The 24,024-nt window shown below is 41.2% G+C and overlaps 2 protein-coding genes across 5 annotated transcripts in view; both read left to right on the forward strand.

Annotated features, from left to right (window-relative positions):
- erfl1 (Ets2 repressor factor like 1) overlaps positions 1 to 10,987 on the forward strand; it is a 49,226-nt gene extending 38,239 nt beyond the window's left edge. The window contains exons 4-6 of the mRNA XM_077576010.1: positions 2,869 to 3,046; positions 4,982 to 5,111; positions 8,701 to 10,987. Of these exons, the coding sequence (XP_077432136.1) occupies positions 2,869 to 3,046; positions 4,982 to 5,111; positions 8,701 to 9,428 (1,036 nt within the window). The 3' untranslated portion in view covers positions 9,429 to 10,987. The remainder of the gene's footprint in view (positions 1 to 2,868; positions 3,047 to 4,981; positions 5,112 to 8,700) is intronic.
- A 798-nt stretch (positions 10,988 to 11,785) lies between these two features.
- Positions 11,786 to 24,024, forward strand: part of arhgef1 (Rho guanine nucleotide exchange factor (GEF) 1) — a 43,414-nt gene continuing 31,175 nt past the window's right edge. For all 4 annotated transcript variants that reach the window (XM_077576126.1, XM_077576127.1, XM_077576129.1 and 1 more), the window contains exon 1: positions 11,786 to 11,932. The gene's annotated coding sequence lies outside the window, so the exon portion shown is untranslated. The remainder of the gene's footprint in view (positions 11,933 to 24,024) is intronic.

Genomic DNA, 24,024 nt, shown 5'->3' on the forward strand with positions numbered 1-24,024 from the left:
GGTAATGCGCCAAAAGTATTTGCCAACAATAAAAGAAGAAGTAGAAGTATTAGTCATGCGTTACCACCGGTGGCCACATTCTTTGTTACATGCTAAAGAAGATGGCGGTGATGTAGCATAAGAAAGAAGAAGAACAAATAGAAGAAGAAGTCATTGTGGCTAATGTGTGATGTGAGTTAGCTGTTGCCGCTAGCATGCAGCCACAACAATTATTTCCTATTTATAGCAGCAAATGTTCACCTATCTTCTGGGATGTTCACAGAACCGGAGTGTGAAATTGACTTCTGTATGCTCATGTTTACATGGAAGATATAAAAAAATAAGTTTAAAACGTCTGCTTGGGGGTGTCAATATTCCACAATTGCTGCTCTTTATCGGCGGCCATCTTAATGGAAAGTTGACAGAGGAGATGGCCAGCCAACAATGTCAATACGGATTTCTGCGTGAAGTTTCTGGGACTTTTTCAAACTTGTTTCATTTGAACACATGTGGAGAACCGCCAAATACGGAGTTATCATAAATGACTTGCGCCCCCCCCCCCCCCCCTCCTGCTTTTCCGTGGCCTCTTCTTAATGGGGGTTGTCGTGGGAGTCTAATTGTTATGAATTGTCTGGGGCCACAATTAGCCTTCTTAATTAGCCCCACTTAATTGCTCAATTAAGGGCCACTGCTCGGTTGCTACGCCAAGCAAAACGCACGTAGGCGTGCGGCGGCGGCGCTGATACATACGTGCTGCTTTAAGTGGCTTGATGTCATGCATAATGAGGCGTTTCAACGCTCAAACTCTCTTTGTGGGTATTTTCAAACAAAGGAAGCGGCAAAGTTGAGCAAATGAACGAGTCGAATCATATATTTTGGCTTTTTCACACCCCCACCTGTGTGTTCCGCTCTTTCACCTGAGCCAGGTGGCATGAGAACACACCTCGGTGGTCGCGCAGGAAACTGACATGCCCACCGGGGTCGTAACCATGGAAACACCCCCTCCCGTACTTGCCCTTAAAAATCTCAATATGATCTGATGTTACTTGTCAGTGTTCATTTACAGTCATGTTGTACTTGTTAACTCCAAAATGTGCATAATTTTTCAGCCTAGTAATCAGACTTTTTTTCTTTTTATAAGATCCCTAAATGTTATTACGTATTGTGCGTGGAGCAAAACTAAAGGATCGCAGCACGTTCCCACCAAATTGTGTGAATGCAGGAGGTCCCCAAATGTAATCGTTATATTTATAATCAATGTATAAACATTTATTACTATTGGGTTTTACCATTATAACATTAATAGCTGAAAAACACTGCCTTAATTTTATATTGTATGATTTTTTTTTTTTTTATCTATGGTAAGCCAAGTCTAGAAAGACAAGTTGCCCATTTATGTTACGTGAAATCTTTTATAATACAAAAATAATTATGGCAACTCAAAAAGGTTGTCTTTTTTTTTCTTTAAGTAAAAACAAACTTTATTATTAAATGTCACTGTTTAAACCAGGTGGCAATTTTATGTTAAGCAGGGTTGTCTGTATTTGCCACATGCAGCTATCAAAGTAACTCTGAATCTATCTGACTTTTTAAAGCAAGTAATCAGCAAAGTAACTGAGTTAATTTTAAAATAAATTAATCGGTAAAGTAACAAAGGTACTTTTCAAATTAAGTAATCAGTAAAGTAGCGATGTTACTTTTTGAAGCAATAAATCAGTAAAGTAATCAGTAAGGTAACAGTGACGTTTGAGCAAAGTAACTGAGTTACTTTTTCAAGCAAGTAATCAATCAAGTACCAAGAGTTACTTTTAAAATCAATTGATCAATTAAGAAACTGCGTTACCTTTCAAATCAAGTAATCGGTAAAGTAACTATGTAGGTAAGGTAGCAGTTACTTTTGAAAGCAAGTAATCAGCAAAGTAACTCAGTTAATTTTAAAATCAAGTCATCAGTAAAGCAACAGTTGCTTTTTAAAGCAAGTAATCAGTAAAGTAACTAAGTTAGTTTAAAAATCAAGTATTTGGTAAAGTAACAAAGGTACTTAAAATCAAGTAATCGTAAAAGTAAAAGTTACTTTTTAAAGTAAGTCATCGGTAACGTAACTAAGTTGCTTTTTGAAGCAAGTAATCAGTAAGGTAAGAGTTACTTTTGAAAGCAAGTAATCAGCAAACGAACTCCGTTAATTTTAAAATCAAATAATCAATAAAGTGACGGAGCTGCTTTTTAAAGCAAATAATCAGTACCGTAAAGGAACTAAGTTACTTTTTCAAGGTAACTGGCAACACTGTCCATTTGAGCAATTATTCTAATAAGGGTTGCAGGTGAGATGGCGCCTATTCCAGCTGATTTTGGGCGAGTACGGACAATTGGTCATTTGGTCAAAGTCCACATAGGAAGACCTGAGCCAAGATTCAAACCCAGAACCTCTCAACTGTGAGGCAGACATGCCGCATTTGTTCACCCCTAAATGTTGGATTAAATTGCCTTCAATTGCAATCAAGGCAAAATGTGGTTACTGTAACAGAACTCCCCAAAAAAGCTTGAAAGACCCACCAAGAGGAAGTCATCCTAGATCGTCTCTGATTATCATCTCTTCTCTGATGCTAAATGAAAAATTTCATGTCGACATCTCGTCTGCTAGTGGCGGAATCAAACTAAATAGGTCTCACGCGGTACTGAATGAAGGCATCGAGGCGCAAATTGATCGGGGAAGGGAAGGAGACGTATTGAAAAGAGTGGGAAATGAGCGTAGCGCCGACCCCGCAGCGCTGTTTACTCATTCATTCCCCCCCCCCCCAAAAAAAAATCCTCAAACCTTGACGCCGGCCTTGTGAAACCTTCCCTTCCTTCATCCGTCGCCTCATTCGGATTTCCTCTGCTGTGTTGCAGGTATTACTACAACAAGCGCATTTTGCACAAAACCAAAGGGAAGCGCTTCACCTACAAGTTCAACTTCAGCAAAGTGGTGCTGGTCAACTACCCCATCCTGGACATGGCCAACTCGCCCTTCTTCCTGGCCCAGAACCACTTCAACGGGGGCTCCGGCGCACCCGACTGCACCCCGGAGGTACTCAGACATTTCACGCTCCGCCGGGTTTTAAGGTCATTTGCTTGCCGCGGCGTTAGCATGAAAGAAGCCCGGAAAGATCGGCAAAAGCAGATACGTTGTTTTGTTTTGGTTTTCATGCAATCATTCTAACAAAAATCTATTGCTGTCATGTGGTTTCGCCGTTGCGGCGAGCGGGTACCCCCCGCTGAGCCTTCCTGGATGCATGAAAATCAGCCCAAAAATTATACGATTCAAGACTTAACTCTAAAGCTGCCATTTGTTAATTTACTCTCCGTTGATGGGAAAAGCTGAATTTATTACACTCATAGTGGAGATTTAACACATACTCTGCAATCCGTTCCAGTCCCCCAAAAACACACCTCAAATTTGTCCTTATAAATAAAAACAGCACTCTAGTGCGACCAATCACAGCTCACCTGTTTTTTTTTTTAAAGCTGAGCTGTGATTGGTTGTTACTTGAGCCCTGAGCAACTGTGATGTCATCAGTGATGTCATCTTCAGTCGAGAGCAAAGTGGCAAAATGGCCGCCCCCTGAGATGGATTAAAAACGGCTGGATTTTGCTTCATAACTCCAGATTACCATATTTAGACTCGTTGGGCTGCATAGAACATATTAGTGTACAATTTTTTTTTTTTTTTTAAATTGGTTCGACCTTTAATTCAATGGGTTTCCTTCTGGTGTGCTCACCATGGCCACCAGGGGGTGATGTAGATATATTTAGATTTGATGGTATAATGCGAAGAAGACATCATAAATAAGCTTGCTAATATTAGTTATTTTCTGCAGAGGATAAAGAATATAGGCGTAAGTATTGTCATTTTGTCTGTGTAACGCATCATTTCATTACTTGTGTTCCTTACTTAGTACGGATAAGTTTCCGTGTGATGTGAAAAAAGTACAGTAGGCGTGTCATCCATCACGCTTAAGGTCGCGAGGAGATGGCTTTAGGTCGTCCTTAACCCCCCCCCCCCCCCGAGCTCCCCCAAAGACGACATGATCCCCTCCTCTCTCTCATCCCAAGTCTTCGGCGTGTCATCGACCTCAAATGAAAGCGGGGCCGCGTCAGATCAGATCAATGGCGCGGCTCGTTAATGCGCTTTGTTAAGCAAACGCGGATCTGGCGGCTCGGGGACTACGGTCTCGCCTTTCAAATTCGGGGTGACACGGGATATTGATCCGGGGAGAAGGGGGACAAAAATCCCCCCTTTGTCCCGCCGATTCCCCGGATTCATCTGTTCCATTTGTTTCAGCTGCTCTCTGGTGTATTTCACGTTGCAAACGAGTGTCACCGCGTCAGATGTGGCTGGCGAGCGGCCTCGATCGGAGCCTCGCCGGCCGGCTTGCCGCTTTCCTCCTCGTTTATCCTTCGCCAGCCTCAAACGCGTCCTCTCCTCCGCAGCCCCGATCCCATGACAGCCCTTTGTATCCCCGTCCTTGCCTCCGCCCCGTCGCCGTTTGCATCACACTCGGCTGTCAACATGCGACGGGGCGTAAACCCGCACTTTTGTGCTGCCACCACCAGGGCGGCGCGTGAGGGAAGGACGCAAGTCCTTGCGTGCGTGGGCTTATTTCGTGGGAAGGCATGGAATGACTGACAGAGCAATGAGGGATTTATTGTTGAACTTAAAGTGCAAGTGCAAGCAAAAGTCTGCACACCCCTGTTCAAATGCCCGTTTTTTGTGATATAAAAAAATCGAGTCTAAAATAATGACCACACTCTAAAACAGTTGACTATGGGTCAAAAATAGACCAGTCCTCTACTTGGGTCAATTTGACCCAACTGTGAGTGAAAAAATGGGTCTTTTCAGCATAAAACATTAGTACTTTATTCTCTTAACATTCCGACTTTCCTTCTGATTGTTTTTCTCCCAAGTAAAAAAACGTGTCTGGAGGGAGCTCATGTCTTCTTTTTCTTGTGTTTGTGTGTGTAGGCCATCCAGTCCCTGCTTCCTCGCTTGCCAGACTCAGGCCGAGCGTCCTCCCTGTTTGATCGGGGCGGCACGGTGCCGGGTCCCGAGGGAGACAAGCTCCGGCTGGATACGTTTCCTTTCCTGGGTTCAGGTGAGGAAACTGGAAACTTTGTGCCACAAAGATGTGGGCGGGTGCGAGCAATTGAGCCACTGAGCATTGCAATGAACTAAATCCATTTTTGTCATTTAGCAGGAAAGTCATTTCAAAATATGCATGTTAGTTTCTTAGCAGACTCCAAATCTTTGGGACTTTAATGTAATGAGTTATTACTTTGTGATGTGATATTTAGCACGTTAAACCAGGTAGTCACTTTTGCGTCTTATTAATCAAAGTCACTAGCTACTAGTGATTCATCGCATTTGATACTTTTCATATTTTTTTTCAATTTCAATTTTATTCCAGACTCAGGGTCCTAATTTTTCATCCGCTTCTAATTCACTCCCAACCATTTTCACTGAAGCAAGTACCTTTGCTCCAAACTGTTTTACTGGATTTTGACTGATTTTGCAAGGCCCACATTTATATTCTGTTCAAGTGCTATAAAAACAGGGAACCTACCAAAAGAAAGATTCTCTCAACAGGAAGAAAACAAAGTGTCAAATCTGTTTCTGTTTTGCAGCAATTAGCATTAGAATATAGCTAAGTTTCATCATTATTCACAAATCTGTTAAAAAAAGAAGCTTTTTTGCAACATGGCCCTGATTGATCTCTTATACTCTGCTGCCACCTGTTGGACGTTTTTTTTTTTTATATAACTACCATTGCTTCGAGCATTCTCTTCAGTTCAGAGGCTGCACCAAAGCCTTTCTGTATGCTCTAGCATAAAAAATATATATATTAAAAAATTAACGTATAAATACGTTTTTGGGAGCATTATAATATTTGAAATTGAACATTTTTGGAAGCAAATGAGTTAATTAACATAAAAGTGGAAAAATATGTTACCCTAATACAAATATGGTTATATATTTTAGTTCATTGACACAGTAATTTCATAGTAATTCATAAAGTTATTTTCATGAGTTTAAAAAGATGTACTGCAACACGGTAAAAAGTAGTGCAAAACATTGATTATTTTTTTGCCACTAGATGCATTCGTGTTTCATGTTGGATGTTGCATGGTAACAGCAACCATGCTTTTTTTTCTTACCATATAAAAAGCTAGTTCATTTTGAACACGACGCAACTTACAGACAAGATTTCCCCAATACGGGACTTTCCAAATATGGGGCATGCATTAATTGCTTTAAAAAAAAAAAAAGAAGAAGAAAAAGAAACTTTTGGGATCCGCCAGCAACCTGAACCAGAAGGTCGTTTTGCTCCGTCGAATGTAAAAGCCAAACTCAAAAATTCATCACATAATCATGCGATATTCCACTTTTTTTTCCCCCCTCTGGTATGGCAGCAATCTGCTTCCGTTCTCAGTGGCTCAATTCTTATTGAAGCAAATAAGCAAGATGGCAGCCTGCAGTCAAGACTGCGAGGTGAGGCCCACTTAGCCGGTGACTTGCGCATATTCTCGCCAAGGAAGGAAGGGTGAGGTCACGCCAGCGTCCGCGACTGATGCTGCTTCACGGCCTACACGCACAATACGCGGGCGGGAGGGAGGGAGGTAGAGTGTAAACAGATGCACCCCCCTCCCCCCCACCCCCCCTCCCCTCCTCCTCCTCCTCTTCTCCTTCATCCTCCACAGTTTGTCCTGGGGTCTTATTTCCTTCTCCCTCCCATGTGTCCCCGCCGTCCTAATCCCTTCCCAGGCAGGAAGGCCCTAATTGAGGGTGCAGGCTTCAGTTTGTGGCCTGTGGGCGCCCATTACTGTGTTTTCATAAGCAAGCGAGAAAGGCCCGTCTGACTGATTCAATATTCATGTGTCTGCCAGCTACACACGCACACGCACACACTTCAGCGCTGTCAAATTAGGGCCGCATAGTAAATAACGTGGCAGGCTGGCGGATGGAGGGGAAGAGAAAAGACGGCGGGCGGGGGGGTGGGGGGGGGGGTAGCGAGTTGCTCGACACTTGCAAGGAAGTCGACTGCGCTGGGAGGTGAACGTGCTTTTGTTTGCTCGTACTGCCGCTTGCGCTCACATAAAATGCCAACATTTTGCTCGTATTACAACAATAAAACGGTAAAATAGGGGTTTTTTTTCTTTTCAAATGTGTTACTATTTTTTTTTCGGCAAACAAAAATGCTGTAATTTCCTATGAATAACATGCAGTTTTTTTTAAAAAAAATCCAAAGTCTAGTGGGAAAGGGTCCAGCGGGAATTTTTTGTTTTTTTCACATTATAAAATGAAAGTGAAAAATAAAGGTATACAAGTATCTAGGAGCTGTAAAAAATTAATTAATTTGGAAAAAAAGTGCACTTTCCTCAGAACAAGATACTGTATTTAATATCTAATGTTACAAATGTATCTGTTGACCCCCCAGGAAATTGAGAGACCGTATTATACACAAGTACAGAATTATTATTTTGTTAACTTTTTTTTTTAAATATAATATTAGGGGGCATTGTGCATATATATATATATATATATAATACTTAAAAGATTTACGAGGGGAAAAAAATCACAAAAGTCACGATTGTACAGAAATTAGGTTGTAATGTTGTGAGAGTCCGAATTTTAAGAGGAAAATATCCTTGCTGAGAGATTTACCAATAAAAAAGTTGCACTGTTACGAGAAAATCATAGTGTGAGATTCATGAGAAAAACTCATTCAGTTAAGCATTATCTGAGAATGACGTGTTAACAAAAAAAGAATGTTAAGTCAGGATTTAAAAAAACGAAAAGATTAATTTTGAGAAATTTAACTCATGTGAGATTTATGACAAAAAAAAACGATGACAAACTAGACTAACGGTTGATGCGATTTCTGGAGAAATTGCATGGCAATGCTAAAAGCTGAATGCTAAGATTTAAATGCGTACGGAATGCTTATGAAGTAAATTGAGAAATACGTAAATGATGACATTTTGACCTCCTGGTTCCAGGTCAATGCACTTTACCAACGGCACCAGCGAGCAATACCAGACACCTGGTAATGATGATGAGAAGTCATGTGACTTAGAAAAAGTTCAATGTATAAAATGAATGGGGAAAAGTTGATATTGAATGTTAAATTGTGCGAATACTGTATGTAAGTAATGTGAAATCAAACGACATATACCCCGAGAGGCGTGAATTTTTTAAACAAGTTGAAAGTCGAACAGTGCAAGTCGGAAATATGATGTGGCAAAAAAAGTGTGTAGAATAAAAATCACAACATATGTGGGAATGCTTCAGCAATTGCACGAGAATGACTTGTAAAAAAGTTGTAATGTTGCGAAAATGAAGTCGAAATTTTAAGAGAAAAAATAATGGATATTCCGAGATTGACTTAAATTGACGTCATAACAGTTTGAATGTTACGCACGCGTAAAAGCAAGAAGTGTGAAAAATAAATTTGATGAGAATGACGTGGTGACTTTATGACAAAAGAAACAGTTGGATTGTTCTGTGAATTCATTTGGAATTTCGAAAGAAAAAAATCTTATTACGAGACTGACTTGACGGTGGTCGTGTTTTATTCAAGATGAGAATTTGAATTGCAAACGATGCTGATTGAACCTCCTTCCACGTTGTCGTCCATTTTGTCCATGTGGACGCCTTTAACCTTCATGTTGTCTTGTGTGCGCTAGGTGGGCCCTGCTACACCAAACCGCCATCCCTGCTGGGCGCGTACCCCCGCAGCCCCCCCTTCGACTACCCGTGGGGCTTCAACCCTTACCTGCCGGGAGCCTTCTCCCTCAACAACTGCCCCAAACTGCCCCCCGGCTCCCTCTACCCCTCCCAGTTCTACCCCGGCCCCCTGCCCAGCGGCCTCTCCCAGCTGCCCCACCCCTTCTCCACCCTGCTGCCTCCGGGGGAGGCCGGCGGGGGCGGCGCCAACGGGGCGGCGGCGGTGGCGGCGGCGGCAGCGGCGGCAGTGGCGGCGGGGGGGCGAGCGGGCCCGCCGCCCTACCCGGGGAGCCTGTCGCTGGGCCGCGTCGAGCTGGGCAACCCTCTGCTGGGCGGGGAGCGTGCCCGGGCCACGCCCCCGAGCCTGATCCCGGGGCGTCAGAGCCCCACGGAGAGGCGGGGCAGCGCCAAGCGGGACGCCGAGTCGGACTCGGACCTGGAGATCACCGACCTGAGTGACTGCAGCTCGGACAACGAGCACGATTTCCCTGCGGCCAAGGACGGCGCGCCGGGGGGGAAGAAAGCAACGGCGGGGGGGGCCTTGCCCCGGCCGCCCATCTCCTCCCTACCGCCGCCCCTGTCTGCCCACCCTCTCAAGGGCCTGATGCCCCTCACGCCGCCGCCAGCGCCTGCCATCTTGCATGAGCGCCACAGGGAGACAGAGACCCTCAAAATGATTCACAGCTAATACTTCTTCTTCTTTTTCTGGCTCGATTGCTCTGCTTTTCTTCCCTTTTTGTCCACGTCATCAACATCAGACGTTCCCCTAAAACTTTTTACAGCGTGACACTTACTTCCCATGGCCATTTGAATCTTCAAATCTCCATGAATTGTCTTTCCTGTAAACAACCTTCAGAAAGACACGAGCCGATACTGCCACCTGGTGGCGCATTCAATGTGATTCTGTTCAAATGACCTTCGGAGTCCTGTGCTTCAAATTGATGCTCCGTTTTACAGCACAACAAAAATGCTTTTTTTTGTTTCTTTGTTTTTTTTACAACGTGTCTAGTAGTGTTTAGAGTTTAATTTAAACTACTTGTGGAAAAAAAGGTTTTGTTTTGTTTTTTCTTTTAAATATTTCTGAAATTGAATATATCCCACATTTCTAATGCTCGACAACGTGTATTTTTTTTCCCCGTGTTTTACTTTCTTCATTTGTTTAAATTGACTTTAAAGCACTGACTTGCAGTTTCCTTCCTGTATTTAATTGTGTCATAACATATTTGCTTACTGTTTTTTTTTTAACCCCATTTCTAATGCTGTGAAAATTAATTTATTTCAGTGTTTTATTTATTTATTTATTTATATTCATTCATTTATCCTAATTCATTTCAGTTCCACATTTCTGGTGCAGTCAAAATGCATTTTGTCTTATATTTTCATATGTATTAATTTCATTTAACTTAAACTGCATTTCGAGGGGATGTTTTAAAACCAACTTTTTTTCTTGTTTTTTTTTTTTATGTTCACCACATTACTAGTGGTGTGAAAACATTTCTCTTGTATTTTATTTTATTTATTTCAATTTGATTTCCACCAAGTTTCTAGTGTTGTCTTCAAATTCATTTTTATTTCTATTCTTGCACATTGGGGGAGGAAAAAAATGGAAGAAAAGAAGAGCAGATATTTGCAATTTGTATGAATATTTGTGTGTGTGTGTGTGTGTGTGTGTATATATTTTAATATGTTGTACATTTAATGATGAGCACCTATGACGAGAGCTCACGGTATTGTGGTGATTTCATTCCGTATTTAATTCAGTATGTCGGGGGGAAGGTGCGCGGGGATAAAGTTATAAGCTTATGTGTATCCAAAGTTTCAATAATTCATAAGCAGATGTTTTCCTATGATGAGCTTATTGGGATGCTGTCGGAGTTTTTAATGGTGCCCTTTGGTCTTTTTTCCTCCGCCAAAGTGTCCACCCCACAAATCCTTCGGGGTGCACAAAATATGCCGGTAGACTTATTTTTATATTTGCATTCATCCAGTGCTTCAAACTATTTGATTTGGTTTACTTAAATTTTAATTTTTATTAAATTGTATTCCATGGGATTAAAAAAACAAACATTATGAGCCACATTGTACTCAGTATTGTAAAGTTCCTAATAATGTGACACACAAGCAGATGTAAATACTGTTTTTCTGTGTGCGTGTGTGTACATCTCAAATTTGCTTTCTTTTACTGTAAAGAGGTCACATGGGAAAAAGATTAATATCCTGAAAAGCAATAAATTGAATTATTTGGGATATTGGATTGTTGTCACTTTCTTGTTTTATTAGTGAATTAAAATGATTGCATTGTGGAGTGGCATCACACTTTATTTGTTAAGGTCATGTAGAAACAACTGCTGGCACAATTTGACTAAACGTAACTATAGTATAGCGTACTGTACAGTGTAGGTACATTTTCTAGTTTTATTTTTTATTAATAAAGCATCTGTTCGTTCATTCATTCGCAGCAGATTCCCAGTGTATATTCGAATCGGGTCGTTGTTGGTGCACTAGAGGGCGCCAGACACCCTCAAAACAAATCTCTTTATAGTGCTCTGATGTCTCGCTGCGTGATAAAAGTAAAAAAAAATAATCTAATCAAAGCGTATCGTGCCAATCGCTGACATCATGACCGTGTTTATTATAAATAACCAAATTTTAACTGTTAAACAGCGACATTAATGCCATTTAAAGTGAGCAAGTTAGGTGGGAACTTTGTTGACGAGACCAGAGACTGATTTAAATAAATATACAAGCAATATAACACTTAATAGTGAGTAATGTGCATAGTATAATGACAGTTTGGGTTTAAAATATATAAATAGTTTAATTAAACACGGTAAAAGCTTCTCAACTTTTTTTGACAGTTACAGTAGAGGCGGAAGTTTTAGTGTGTGACACAATACGGAAGCGGTTCGTTCCATAGCATTTTTAAAATAAACATCTTTGTCCCCCTTAAGTGTCTAAACTTTTCCAGTCGCAATACGGTATTTCATAATACAAAACTGAAATTAAAAAATATAAATATGTATATCCTGGATGGTTTCTCGTGTACTTCCGCGTACAATGTTTTTTTTTTTCCTCCTCCCCTCCTGCCCCCAACCTTTGCTCACTTCACTTCACTTGATGGCACACGACAACTTTTTCCCTTCACGAAACCTGATTTAGACGCTCGGACGGACGTTTTCTCCCTCTTTGCAGGTGAGTAAAGCTTTCAAACGTGACCAACGGCGAGCTGTTTGTGGGACTTTAAAAAAAAAAGTGTCTTAAAAAGGTGACCGCGAAGGTGTTTTCTGTTTTTTCTCCTCCCCCTGACAAATCCCCCAGCACGGTAACGCTGCGCGGACTGGGGGCTCTCGCCCGACTACACTGCGTCCTGTGCGGCTGAGTTTTGTTATTATATATATTTCTTCAGATAAATAAAATAACGGTACGTTTTTACTGACACTTTTCAAGCCGCTGAGCAGCAACTGCTGTGCGTGTGACGCGTGGGAATTCATGCAAGAAAGCGTTTGTGTGTTCTGATGTCGTTGATCTTGAGATCAAACGACAGTTGCATTTAGGTGTCAGAAAAATCATCGGAATTCACATAATTTGTGGAGTTTTTCACTGACAGCTATTCGGGAGAAATGTTTGTGTTCATTTATTGTTTGTGGTGTTTACGTGCAGTGACAGACCATAGTCACGCTTGCCCCACTGTGGCGCATGACAAAGGGTGGGAAACCTGCAACCAGTGGGCCATACGTGGCCCGGCAAGAGCATTTTATACGGTCCCACATGCAATTTTAAAAACAGTGCAAGGAATTTCTAAAAGGGTTAATTCAGGGGTTTCAAACATGGTGCCTGCGGGCACGAGGTAGCCCCCAAGAACCACATGAGTTGCCCTTGGGTCTTTTCTAAAAAAAAATAAAAACTCATCAGTGATGAGACATTGTGATATCCTCTAATGTTGTACAAGTGATCATTTGAAAATGTATATATTGGCAGAGATTTAGAGAAATGAATTGTGGCATACTGACATTTTTTGATTTCCTAATTATTGTGAGAAATCACAACATGATCAGTGTCTTTACATGAATTAATATTCTATATTAATCAGAGGTGGCAAATCCAGGTCCAGAAAGTAAAAACCTTACTTTAGCAATTGATGCTAGCTAGCTAGCTAGGTCCCTAGCAGGTAAACAAGTGCCATGGGAGCTAGCTAGGGAGCTAGCTAGCTAGCACCTGGGGCCGTTTTTACTTTCTGGACATGGATTTGCCAGAATAAGCAAATGAAACTCAAAATGATTCATAATAATAGAGATGACACATTTCTACATAATGTAATTATTTATCAATGTAACAAGTATTATAAAAAATAAAATACATTAACCCTTTTTTTAAATCGAAATTTAAGATAAGACTCTTTGCTAATCTAATATTTCTTCATACATTTAGTATGACCCAAAAACAAAATGGCTGCCCTGCATTGCCTAGTTAAAGATGCAGACGAGATCAATAATGAGTGTCTGCATAATATTGATTGCTGCTTTTTGCTTGTGTGTGTGTGTGTGTGTGTGTGTGTGTGTGTGTGTGTGTGTGTGTGTGTGTGTGTGTGTGTGTGTGTGTGTGTGTGTGTGTGTGTGTGTGTGTGTGTGTGTGTGTGTGTGTGTGTGTGTGTGTGTGTGTGTGTGTGTGTGTCCTCTCAGGAAACAGCAGTGAGCGCGTAATTGACCAAAATAACCACATTTCGTCAGTCCACACTTTGCTTAATCATTAAGCATTTTGTTGCTTTTGCTTCCTTATGATGCTGCTGCAGCTGATGGCGTCGGTACCGACTTCCTGTTAGAGCGTAAAGGTGGAGCAAGGGGGAGTTGGTCGCACCGTGCGCCCGCCATCCCGCCGGCTGAACAAGTGCCGGCTTGTGCGCAGTCCAAAGGCCACCTTCTCTTCCTTTTAAAGGAATGTTGCCTGTTTTCGTCGCACTTCGCTTCCTTCGCCGCGTCGTAAAACGGGGGGCGCCGTTAGGATAAACAACAGACTGGCAATGGCCAACGCGCTGGATGTTTTTTTTTTTTTATCCAGAGGGGGATCAGAGCGTTAGCAGACAAGCTAATAATTCTCGAGGACTCAAAGTATTCTTCTCTGGCTGATGCTTTTCTTTGCCATCGTCTTTTCTTCTGAGATGATCGGGGAATGAGCCAAGTGGCTGAAATGGGGTTTCATAAAATACTAGTACAGTAATCCCCCCTTCCAAATAGAAATACCATAATTACTCCTTAGGGCTATTTTCAGAGCATTACAATACTTGATAATTTGTAAGGTTTTTAATCTCTTTTGAAATGATACATTAAAACAAAATCATACACCGTGTAACAGTGTACTGATCACTTGTTGTATTTACATTAAATCCAGTTTTTCAAAGTAAAAAAAATTTAACTCATCGAATTAAACTCTATATGAGCCAACAGCCTTTGTTTCTGTAGGCCTAAAAAGCAGGACTGAAGATGATTTGACTTTCAATCATCTTCAGCAAAAACTAGGATGAGCTTGAAATACTTCCTGTTTTCCTTCGTCTTTCAAATGTACTGTACAGAGTGTTAAACAAAGTAGTGAGCCATCATCTTGTGGTCCACAATAGAATTGCACCCAAAACAAATAATAGGCAGAACAAAATGCAGTTGATCTCCGGTCATCGGGGTGTTCAGGGATTTTCCCTGCGTCAGAACATTTTGCTCACAGATACGTTTTCAGCAATCGGTAGAAATCTCAAGATTTACTTTTTAACTTCAATCAGCTAGCTGGCTTCTGTTGCAGTTGTACTGAAGACGAGCGGTCTTCACAAACAATTTCCTCGGTTTTATCCGCGTTGCATTCATGGCCAGGATCTTCACCTGTCCGTCTCACTTAGCGTGTTGGAAAAGTAAGAAAATGGAAAGAGTTACTCCCGTCTGTCCAGCGGAGTCTTGTGGCGGCCAGTTAGGGAGAGCTGAAGCGAGACGGCGAGCTAGCGAGTGAGAATGAAGTCATTCATGGAAGTCTTGGGGAAAAAAATCCCAATCCGTGGATGGAAAGTGAAAACTTGCACTCGGGTCTTGAAATAAAAAACAAACAAACAAGGTTATGCTTTAGAAAAACGAACTTAGCTGAAAGCTAGCAACTAATGCAAAACACCAATGGTGTGCTAACGGTTAGCAACTTAGCATTGAATGTTGCCGTTTTAGAAGTGATGTATATTTGAACACAAACACAACACGTAGACAGATAAAATAACAATACTCACAGCCATATTTTATAACAGCATCTTATTGAGTAGTAATTGAAGAAGCAATATTCGTTGTTTGTGACAACATGACTGTGCAGTATTATTACACTCCGTCCTGGTGGCTGAGACGCACACCAGTAGGGACAGCACAGTTTTCTTTCCCCAGATGTACTTGTTTTGTTTTTTTAATTATCCAAAATAAGGCTCCTTTTTCTGACTTTTTCCACTGATGAAGTATTACATTTTATTATATTATATATATATACTAAATATTCAAATTTCTTTTTGAAATTTTCTGACTTAAAAATAAATCATTTTTTTGCCTTAGGTTGTAATGTGTTTAAATGTTTTTTGTTGTTTTTTTAAAAAGGGGGATGTATTTATGTTTTTTATATTTATTTATTTATTATATTATTTTTATTTATATAATGTTTATATAATGTAGTTTTAAAAGCGATAATATCAGCTAATTAAATTGGCCAGCCGATTAATCAGACTTTTTTTTTCCCATGTGTAGTTTGCATCACAGTTCAGTACCCAAACAAATAAATAAATAGAAAAAATAAAAAAAAAGACTGCTTTGTCCGGGTTCCATTATGTCGGCTGTCCAGGATCATCAGAGAGTGAGCCATCCATAACAATATCAACATCTAGTCCCCCACTCCCCCCAAACAAACTTTTTTGCAAAGTCTTTCGGATTAGCGTGAGGTTAGCGTAGCCACGTAGCGTCTTTGCTGGCAAAAAGCGCTTCCAATGTTCTACATGGGCGCTATGTAAAAGCAAATGAAATCCAGACACACACAGCAGACTTATAAATAAACGACTCCGAGTCCCATAGTGGCCTGCGTGTGTCTGGCCTCGGCAATTAGCCCGCTGCGCGCGCACACACACGCACACACACACACACACACACGGAAGCAGTTAGAGGCAGGGAAGTGCCAATCCGTGCCAGTCGATGGCGCTTGGCCTATCAAATGTTTCCATGGAGCTGGTGACCTCCATGTTGGGAAGGGGGGGGGGGTCGGGCAGTGCAGTGGGGGTCGATGATGAGGGAGTTGCGGAACATGAAATGTTCTCTGGGTCATGGAAGTAGAAGAACATAAAATGGCTGCCCGAGTCGTGGCAAACGGCCAGCGATAAGAATCGCCTCTGCGGCCGAGTGATGTGGAAAGAGAAGTGGCGAGCCGTTATCTCGGTTTTGCCGCGTCACGCCGGCAAAGTGACATACGCGGCTCCTGTCTGTGGGGGGGGGCGGCGGCGTTGCACACAAGGCCCTGCTTTCTGTTAGTTTGCAGACTTTGCACTGAAGGTGGCAAGAAAAAAGGACCAGGTCATGTCCAAAGACGCAGACAAGACCTGCCTCAAAAAACATCGTTTCTTTTTCTTCAAACGATCTACTACGTATTTTGCATTGCATTCATTCTCGATTGACATTGTTTGGACCGCGCAGGCGTTCCTAATGCAGTGTCCCGTGAGCGCCACAGCGGCCGGCCGGCGCTTTGTTGTTTGCCGGCTGTCAGAGCGGCGCTCAGATTTCTGGGATAACTTTGCCCTTTGTGTGCCGCCGGTCAGCAGCGGCGCGCACGCGGACAGACGGACGGACGGACGTTGGCTGCCGTTTGGTCGCCGTGTCCAGAAGCGGGTTATCCCTCCCCCCCGGGGGTGTCCACCCGTAGTGGGCGCTGGCGGAAGTGATATTACGAGCTTGCGTGTAACTTGTCTGCGCGAGAAAATGCCTTTTATAGTCTTGCAGTGGACGTTTGTGAATGATTTCAGTCTGATTGGAAGCTACAACTGCACAGCCGAGATAACATTGAGGCTAGTAAAGATGATCGTTTAGTGGGTTTGGCCCAAAATGAGCATTTTGCTCCAGTACGGTGGCGCCTTGAGATACGAGTGGCCCAACTTATGAGTTTCGGCAATATGTTTCTTATTACGCTAGAATGACACTTTTGGTGTCTTTAAAGTAATCATAGTTTTTGCCTTTGGAAAGTACGCTTAGCATAATGCTAACGAGACAAAGTAGTACAATTTCTGCAGAAATTGCGTGGAAATGCAGAAAAGCTGAATGCTAAGATTTGAATGCATGTGCTTAGGAATAAATTGAAAGATAATCTCCGTGGTGGAAGGCAATTGCTTTAACTATTGAGCTAACTTGACTTTTTTAGAAATCATGGCTATTAGCATATTTATTTTGAAAAGTGTCATCTGATGCTGAAAGCTGGCATGCATTCAATCATTTCAGTGAAATTATAATGCATTTCTTGATATGGTAGTCAGTTGGTATACATGTTAAGTATATCAATTAGCATAATGGCTATGGATATATTTACAATGTAAAGTCGAAGGTGGGATTCAAACCGGCGACCTCCTGCAAGTTTAAATGTGAACCGTGTAAATCGGAAGTATTATCTTGGGAGTTGTTACACAGCGAGAATAAAAATCACAATAACATATGTGGGAACGCCACAACAAAAAGATTCAAAATAGCATCGCTAACGGTTAGCATCTGTTGCCACGGTTTTAGAAGCAGTGGAATTTGAATGCAAACATGACGAGAGATAATATAACAATACTCGCAGGCATGTATTTTTTTTTATCCTTTACAAAAAAAAAAGACTGAAATGATGAATAACTGAGTCGCTGACAGTAGTAGTCGTAGAAGAACTACTTTTCTTTTCTAGGAGCGGCACACTTTTTTTTCCCCCTCAAATGTAAATTTTTCTCAAATTCTCCAGAATAAGGCCTTTTCATTTTTAGCAATTCTGACTTCCAAATACATTTTTGTTCTTTACAAATATATATATATATATATATATATATTTTTTTTTTTATCTCAAACTTTTTTTTCTCAAACCTTAGAGTACTTTCTTCTTCTTTTTTTTTTTATATTAAAAATAATACATTTTTGTAACATTCCAATTTTTATCCTGTAGTGCATTTCTCTATTTGTGTCCAAGTCTTTGATCCAAACGATCCACCTCAAAAAGCCACAGAACTTCCAGAAAGAGTTTTTTGGAGCAAAGGAGAACCCGTGCAGCCGCTTCTGCTACCGTGTTCAGTGAGCCGGAGCAGAACCCTCGCGGCGCACCAGACAGGAAACAGCTGCACTTGTGAAAGATGTTTTGTGTTGCCCCTCACTTTTTCCAACTCGACGTGAGCGAAGCGTGTTGCTTTCAAATTGCCCGGCAGTTGCCTTGGCTGCCTGCTCCTTTCTTTCCAGCCTTTACATTTCTGTCCAGAGGACATTTTAGGTGTTAAATCAGACAAAATGGATGTTGTTTAGTAATGAAGACCTCTGCCAAGGCCCAACTATCGGATTGTCGTGTTTTTAGCAAAGTTTGCCAAACATTGTGAAACCCATCTCATCGTTTGCACCCTCGCTGTAACATGTTTTTGAGTGTCTTTTTAAAAAAAAAAAAAAAAAATAATTCAATACTGTAATGTCATCACATACACAACTAATTAAGGCTTGAAAAACATTTAAGCACTTTTACCAAAAATGCACAACATATTTGAAACAATATTCCTCGTGTCTTAAAACCGTAGCAAAAATGATTGAAAGCGGGAATTTTCTAATAAGTTCAATAAATATCCTAAACCTAAATAAATGGGGAAATGGACGTTCATCACTTTCACTTTTACTTAAGGTTTACGTTAAAATCGTTTGGTAGAATTTTGGCAAGTTGTCGCAGTGAACGCTTAAAAGACTGCAATCAAAAGTGTTTTGTAAGCTAATATCAACTGTAAAATAATGAGATAAATTGTCTTCTTTCATATCCATTCCTGCTGTATTGGCCATTATTTTTAGCATAAGTCTTACCTATACTGCCTAAAACATTTATTGTTTTGTCCTATTAAAGGAGTTTTCAAGTATGAAAGAGTTTAAGCCCAGCCTCGTAGATGCTAATTAGCTTTAGCTTTAGGCTAGCTAGTACGCCGAAAGGCTATGCTATGTGGTTGTTATAAATACACAAGGTCTCGTTCTCTTTTTTTCATGTTTAGTTAGACAGTAAACTTCCAACAGTTTGTATTATAAAATATTTTTTTCTCAGATTGCTGTTTATTAACCAGTGATTGCTGTTTATTTCTTACTTTGGATTTGTAGGGTGACCATATTTCCATTTTTCCCCCCAAAAAGAGGACACTTGCCCCCCCGGCCTTGAAATTGTGATACGAAGTCGCAGTTACACAGTGTACTTCACCTCCTATTTATTAGTTACGCAATGCCAACCGGACATTTTCACAAATTGATTTAAGAAAAAAAAAACGGCTGTACTATGTTACCGATTTGGTCATTGTTTTCCAAAGTAAAGGCAGATGTTTGCAAATGTCTTATTTTGATTAAACACAGAAGATAATCAGTGTTCTGTCAGGAAGGACTACAGAAATCAGTCAACAAGTCCATGTTGATATGACCAAATCAGAGGATTTGGACCATTTTAAATTTAAAAAAATGGCTCTTAACGATAATATCGATGACCTTGATAGTTAATTACTTGTCGATTAATCGATTCATTTTGACAGCTCTGATTAAAAGGCCTTCTTTTGAAAGATAGTTCACAATTTGCTAAATGCTGCCAACTTGAAGTGACTCGAGTCAATGAAGTTGTAACGTTTGTGCTCGCAAGTCAAAGCCCAAAAAATTCCAGTCCAAACTAAAGCTCTTATCTCAAAGCGCCACTGCACCTTACGTGTGTTGAATGCGTAAAACATGACTGCTGCTCTTATGTAACTGTGACCGTGTGACAGCATGGTGAACATAAAGACACACACACACACACACACACACACACACACACACACACACACACACACGGAGGCAACAGTGTGTTTTCACTGAGGTGTTAGCTTACGTCACCTCTGCCAGCTGCAGCCAAAAAGCATTTGTTCCCCGGTGGAAGCATTTAGTGTGTTTGTGAAGCGAGGACATTGTTCTTGTTCACGTGCTTCCTTTAAAAAAAAAAAAAAGTGCACAAAATAAACACTTTCAGGTGATTCTTTTTCCGCCGTGTTATTTCCCGCACTTGACCTTCTGCCTTGTTGTTTTTTGCCTCCTCTCTTATTTGTCTCCTCTCTGGTCTGCAACGCTTTCCTTCCCTCTCTGTGTTTAGTCTATAAGAGCGGGGTGGGCCGGGGGGGGGGATTGTTCTGTCCTAAAAGCTGCACTAAAGGTCCTGGAAGGCGATTTAAAAAAAAAAAAAAAAAAAGAAGAAGTTTTGTATATACCGTACAGTAAACAGCTACTATTGCTGCTGACCTCCCCAAAATGTTTTCGTTTGAATATACCACAAACTGTGACGGTTTTGATTTGACAAACCGAATCGAGTTGTTACCTTTTGAAATCGTTGCATCCCTTGAATTGTGTCGCATCGCGTGTATCGAGATGCATATCGAATAATCTTTTATGAGAGATGTACACCGGTTATAAATTGGTTTAAAGATTTTTTTTTTCCTTTGAATTTGATTGGAGATGAATAAACATGACAAAAATAAATAAATAAATAAATAAATTGAATGGTATGGTTGTTCGTCTCTGTGTGCCCTGCGATTGGCTGGCAACCAGTTCAGGGTGTACCCGCCTACTGCCCGAAGCCAGCTGGGATAGGCTCCAGCACCCCGCGACCCTTGTGAGGAAAAGCGGTCAAGAAAATGGATGGATGGATGGATAAATTGAATGGGATTATAAATCCCACTGAATCGAATCGTCTTTGAATCATTTCACACCCACCCTGTGTTATCGAGAGTCGTATCAAATCGTCTTTTGTGGAGAGACGGATTTTAAAGCGCATGATAGCAAAATGTGAGGTGCGTGTATTATCCTTGTCTGCTTCGAGTTGCCATCCTCACATTCCACACTGTAGTGTCTGTGACATCGAATGCGTGTTTCGCCGCGTGCCTTTGAAAGGCGGAGTCTGGCCTGTTGAGTGACGTGGAAGTCCGGGAATGAGAATGTTGAGTTGGCCGGCTGGTGACGAGCTAAACCATTAGCCGCTCCATGTTTTCAAAAATCTGGTGGCCGATAAGATATCAATTTAAAACAGACTTGTTTTGCCTCCAAAATGCTGGAAACTCACTGCACTTTTTGTTTTTCTTTGAATTCAAGCCAAGGATAACAACTTTTCAGTTGTACAGAAATATTGGAAAACTTGATTTACTTCTGGAAAATGTACCGAAGTTTTCCTTGAACTTGATAACACGTTCTGCTGAGCTTGCAGGGAATTTTAAAACCTATTGTCTAAGATTTAACGTGCTGCAAATCTGAAAAGCTTATTCATTAACTAGACCAAGTGCAATTTCTGCAGAAATAGAATGCGAAGTTGAACGCTTATGAAAGGAATCAAAAATTGTGAAAATGACAATGTATTATTTGCAGTTAACTCTTTGACTGCCAAAAACGTTAAATAACGTTTAGTAAAATCCTATGGAGGAGTGCCAAAGACGTTAAAAGACGTTTGTTTCAAAACAGAGGTGAAACTAACCATTTTCTATGGTTGATTACTGAAAAACGGAATAAGGTAGAAACAAACTTATTTTTTCTGATGAAAGATGAGAGTCCAATCTTTCATTTGGTAGTATGTGTGTTTCCATAGTCCAAACACATAATTTTCTGTGGACCTTGAAAGATCAGTCAAAATGCTTAAATCGGCTGGCACCCACGGCATCCCTTTTCTGAAAACGTCTGGCAATCAAAGTGTTAAAAGATAAATGAATGCAAATAACACCTGAACTGCAATCTGTCAAAGGTGGGATTTGAACCATCACCTGTTCACCGGTCACAGCTCCGCGGCACTAGCTGAAGAGTTGAACCCAGGTCTACCGATGTGGCTGGCAATTGATCAAACCACTGACTGTAAATCGGAAATATTATGTGGGAGTCGTTTCTCGGCAAAATATCACAATAAACATATTGACCTTTTTACTGCAAATGAAAATCGTCTCAATATCGGTTATACTACTAATAATATAATGTATATCAGCCCTGGAAAAAAACATCTGTCTATATCTCATGAAGAATTTCAGTGGCCCTTGCGTCCTTCCATTTGACTGCCTGTGGCCCCGTGAGAAAAAGTTTACACACCCCTGCTTTCTCCACTGTCTGATTTTTGTTGTTGTCTTTCTCTTTCTGCTTGTTAACCACTCGCTCTTCTTCTTTTGTCCGTCAGCAGGTTTTGTTGCCGCGTCACCTTCCTGTGCCGCTTCCTCATATCAGCGGCGAGGCCCGCCCTCATACTTATCCTCTTGCACCTTGTTTGCCTCCTTCCATTCCTTCTGTCTGGCTTTCGCTTTCTTCCATCTGATGGCGCTGGGAGGAAATGGCTCTGATAGCTTCCTGAGGAAATGACGCCCACTTCCTGTCTGTGCGCCTCGCCACCTTGCACACCCCAAGTGCTGCTCTCTCTCCGTCTGTAACTCGTGCATGCGTGCGTGCGTGCGTGCGTGCAGCTGATGGGAATCCCCCCACCGGCGGCTAATGAGCCAGTGCGGCCGGATGAGCGCGGCGAATACGCGGCAGCCATTAGCCGCCGCGACCGCCGGGCTATTTTTGGGGCCGCCGCCCTGGTTGTGCTCAAGAGGACAGGAAGTGGGCTCCATTGTGAGCGTCTGTAAGAGGAGAGCGATGGCCCCTGGTGTCCACGGGCCAGGTGCGCCTCGGAAAGCGTCGATGGGCACCATTTTGATTTGGTGCTTAAAGAACGGCCATTTTCTTTCTGCTGCGCTGTGTTTGATGCGAGACGTTAGACTTACACGACAACCTTGGATTATGAGTTTCATTCATTCAGTCGCTCAGCTAGGAACTCAATTTGAGATCTTTACCCATTAAAATGAAAAACAAAAAAGGAATATTATCACTCTATTATAGCACTTCAGAAAAACATTATTAAATAGAATGTAAAGAATTAAACATTTTGTGCATCATGAGTTCATGCTGCAATCCAATTCATTGTGCTGCTCCATCTGGTGTGCCCGCCTTGGCCACTGGCAGGCATTATGATATAATCATGCAGACACAAATGAAGAAGAAGAATACAACTTAGTAAAATGCAATCAAACATTGTTTGTGTTTAAATATCATTGCTTCTAAAACCACGACTGTGGATGCTAACATTAGCATGTCAATGGTGCTTTGCATTATGTGTTAGCCAAAAGCGGGGCTGTTCTTAAGGCAAAATACCATAGTGACTCCTAGTAGGGCTGCTCGATTATGGAAAAAATAATAATTACGATTATTTTGGCAATAATTGAAATCACGATTATTATTTTTTTTGGTACAAAACAAGAAAATGTTTAAGCATTTAAAAATATTAGGACAAAAAAAAATAGAAACACTATAATTATGTGAGTTGCTTTTGGACCAACCAAAATTTAGAATAATATATATTTATAATAATATTTATTTAATTTTTTTTTATGTTGGCAAAATGTATTTGAAACATGTTAATTACGCAAGTTCCTTTTGGATGAAACAAAATTCATAAATTAGTTATTTAAAAATTTAAAAAGTGCAAAAGTATGCATTTAAACAACTCAAAAATTAATATTAATAATCTTTTTTACGATTATGCTGATTTTGTAATTGTGAAGTGTAATAATTGAAATTGTAATTGATTTTCCATTAATTGCACAGCCTTAGTTCCGCCTCCTAGCTCGAAACGTTTTTTTGTTAGTTGGGTCACTTGCATCTCAAAGCAACCACCGCACCTGGCACAGCACAGCTACAGGAAGTCCATGTGCATCGATAATGTAAATACATTTTTCACCCTGGCTGCAGAATTTGTTGAGCCTTCAAGACGTCAAATTAATTTGTATGGCCTTTGTTGTATTGCTTCCTAAGTAGTGTTGGACCGCGGCCTGGAGGACGGTGGAATGCTGTTGTAAAGACCAGTTGTCTCGCGCGCACACATACGCACACACACACACCCTGGCTCCCCACAATCACATCGGAATGGCCCCCTCCCACATACGTGGCGAGTCTTAACTCTCGCGCACACACACACACACAGAAGCACGTACGCTTGATGGCTATCATTAGATTGATGCCACCTGA

This window comes from Vanacampus margaritifer, chromosome 9, assembly GCF_051991255.1.
Source record: "Vanacampus margaritifer isolate UIUO_Vmar chromosome 9, RoL_Vmar_1.0, whole genome shotgun sequence".
Lineage (NCBI taxonomy): Eukaryota > Metazoa > Chordata > Actinopteri > Syngnathiformes > Syngnathidae > Vanacampus > Vanacampus margaritifer.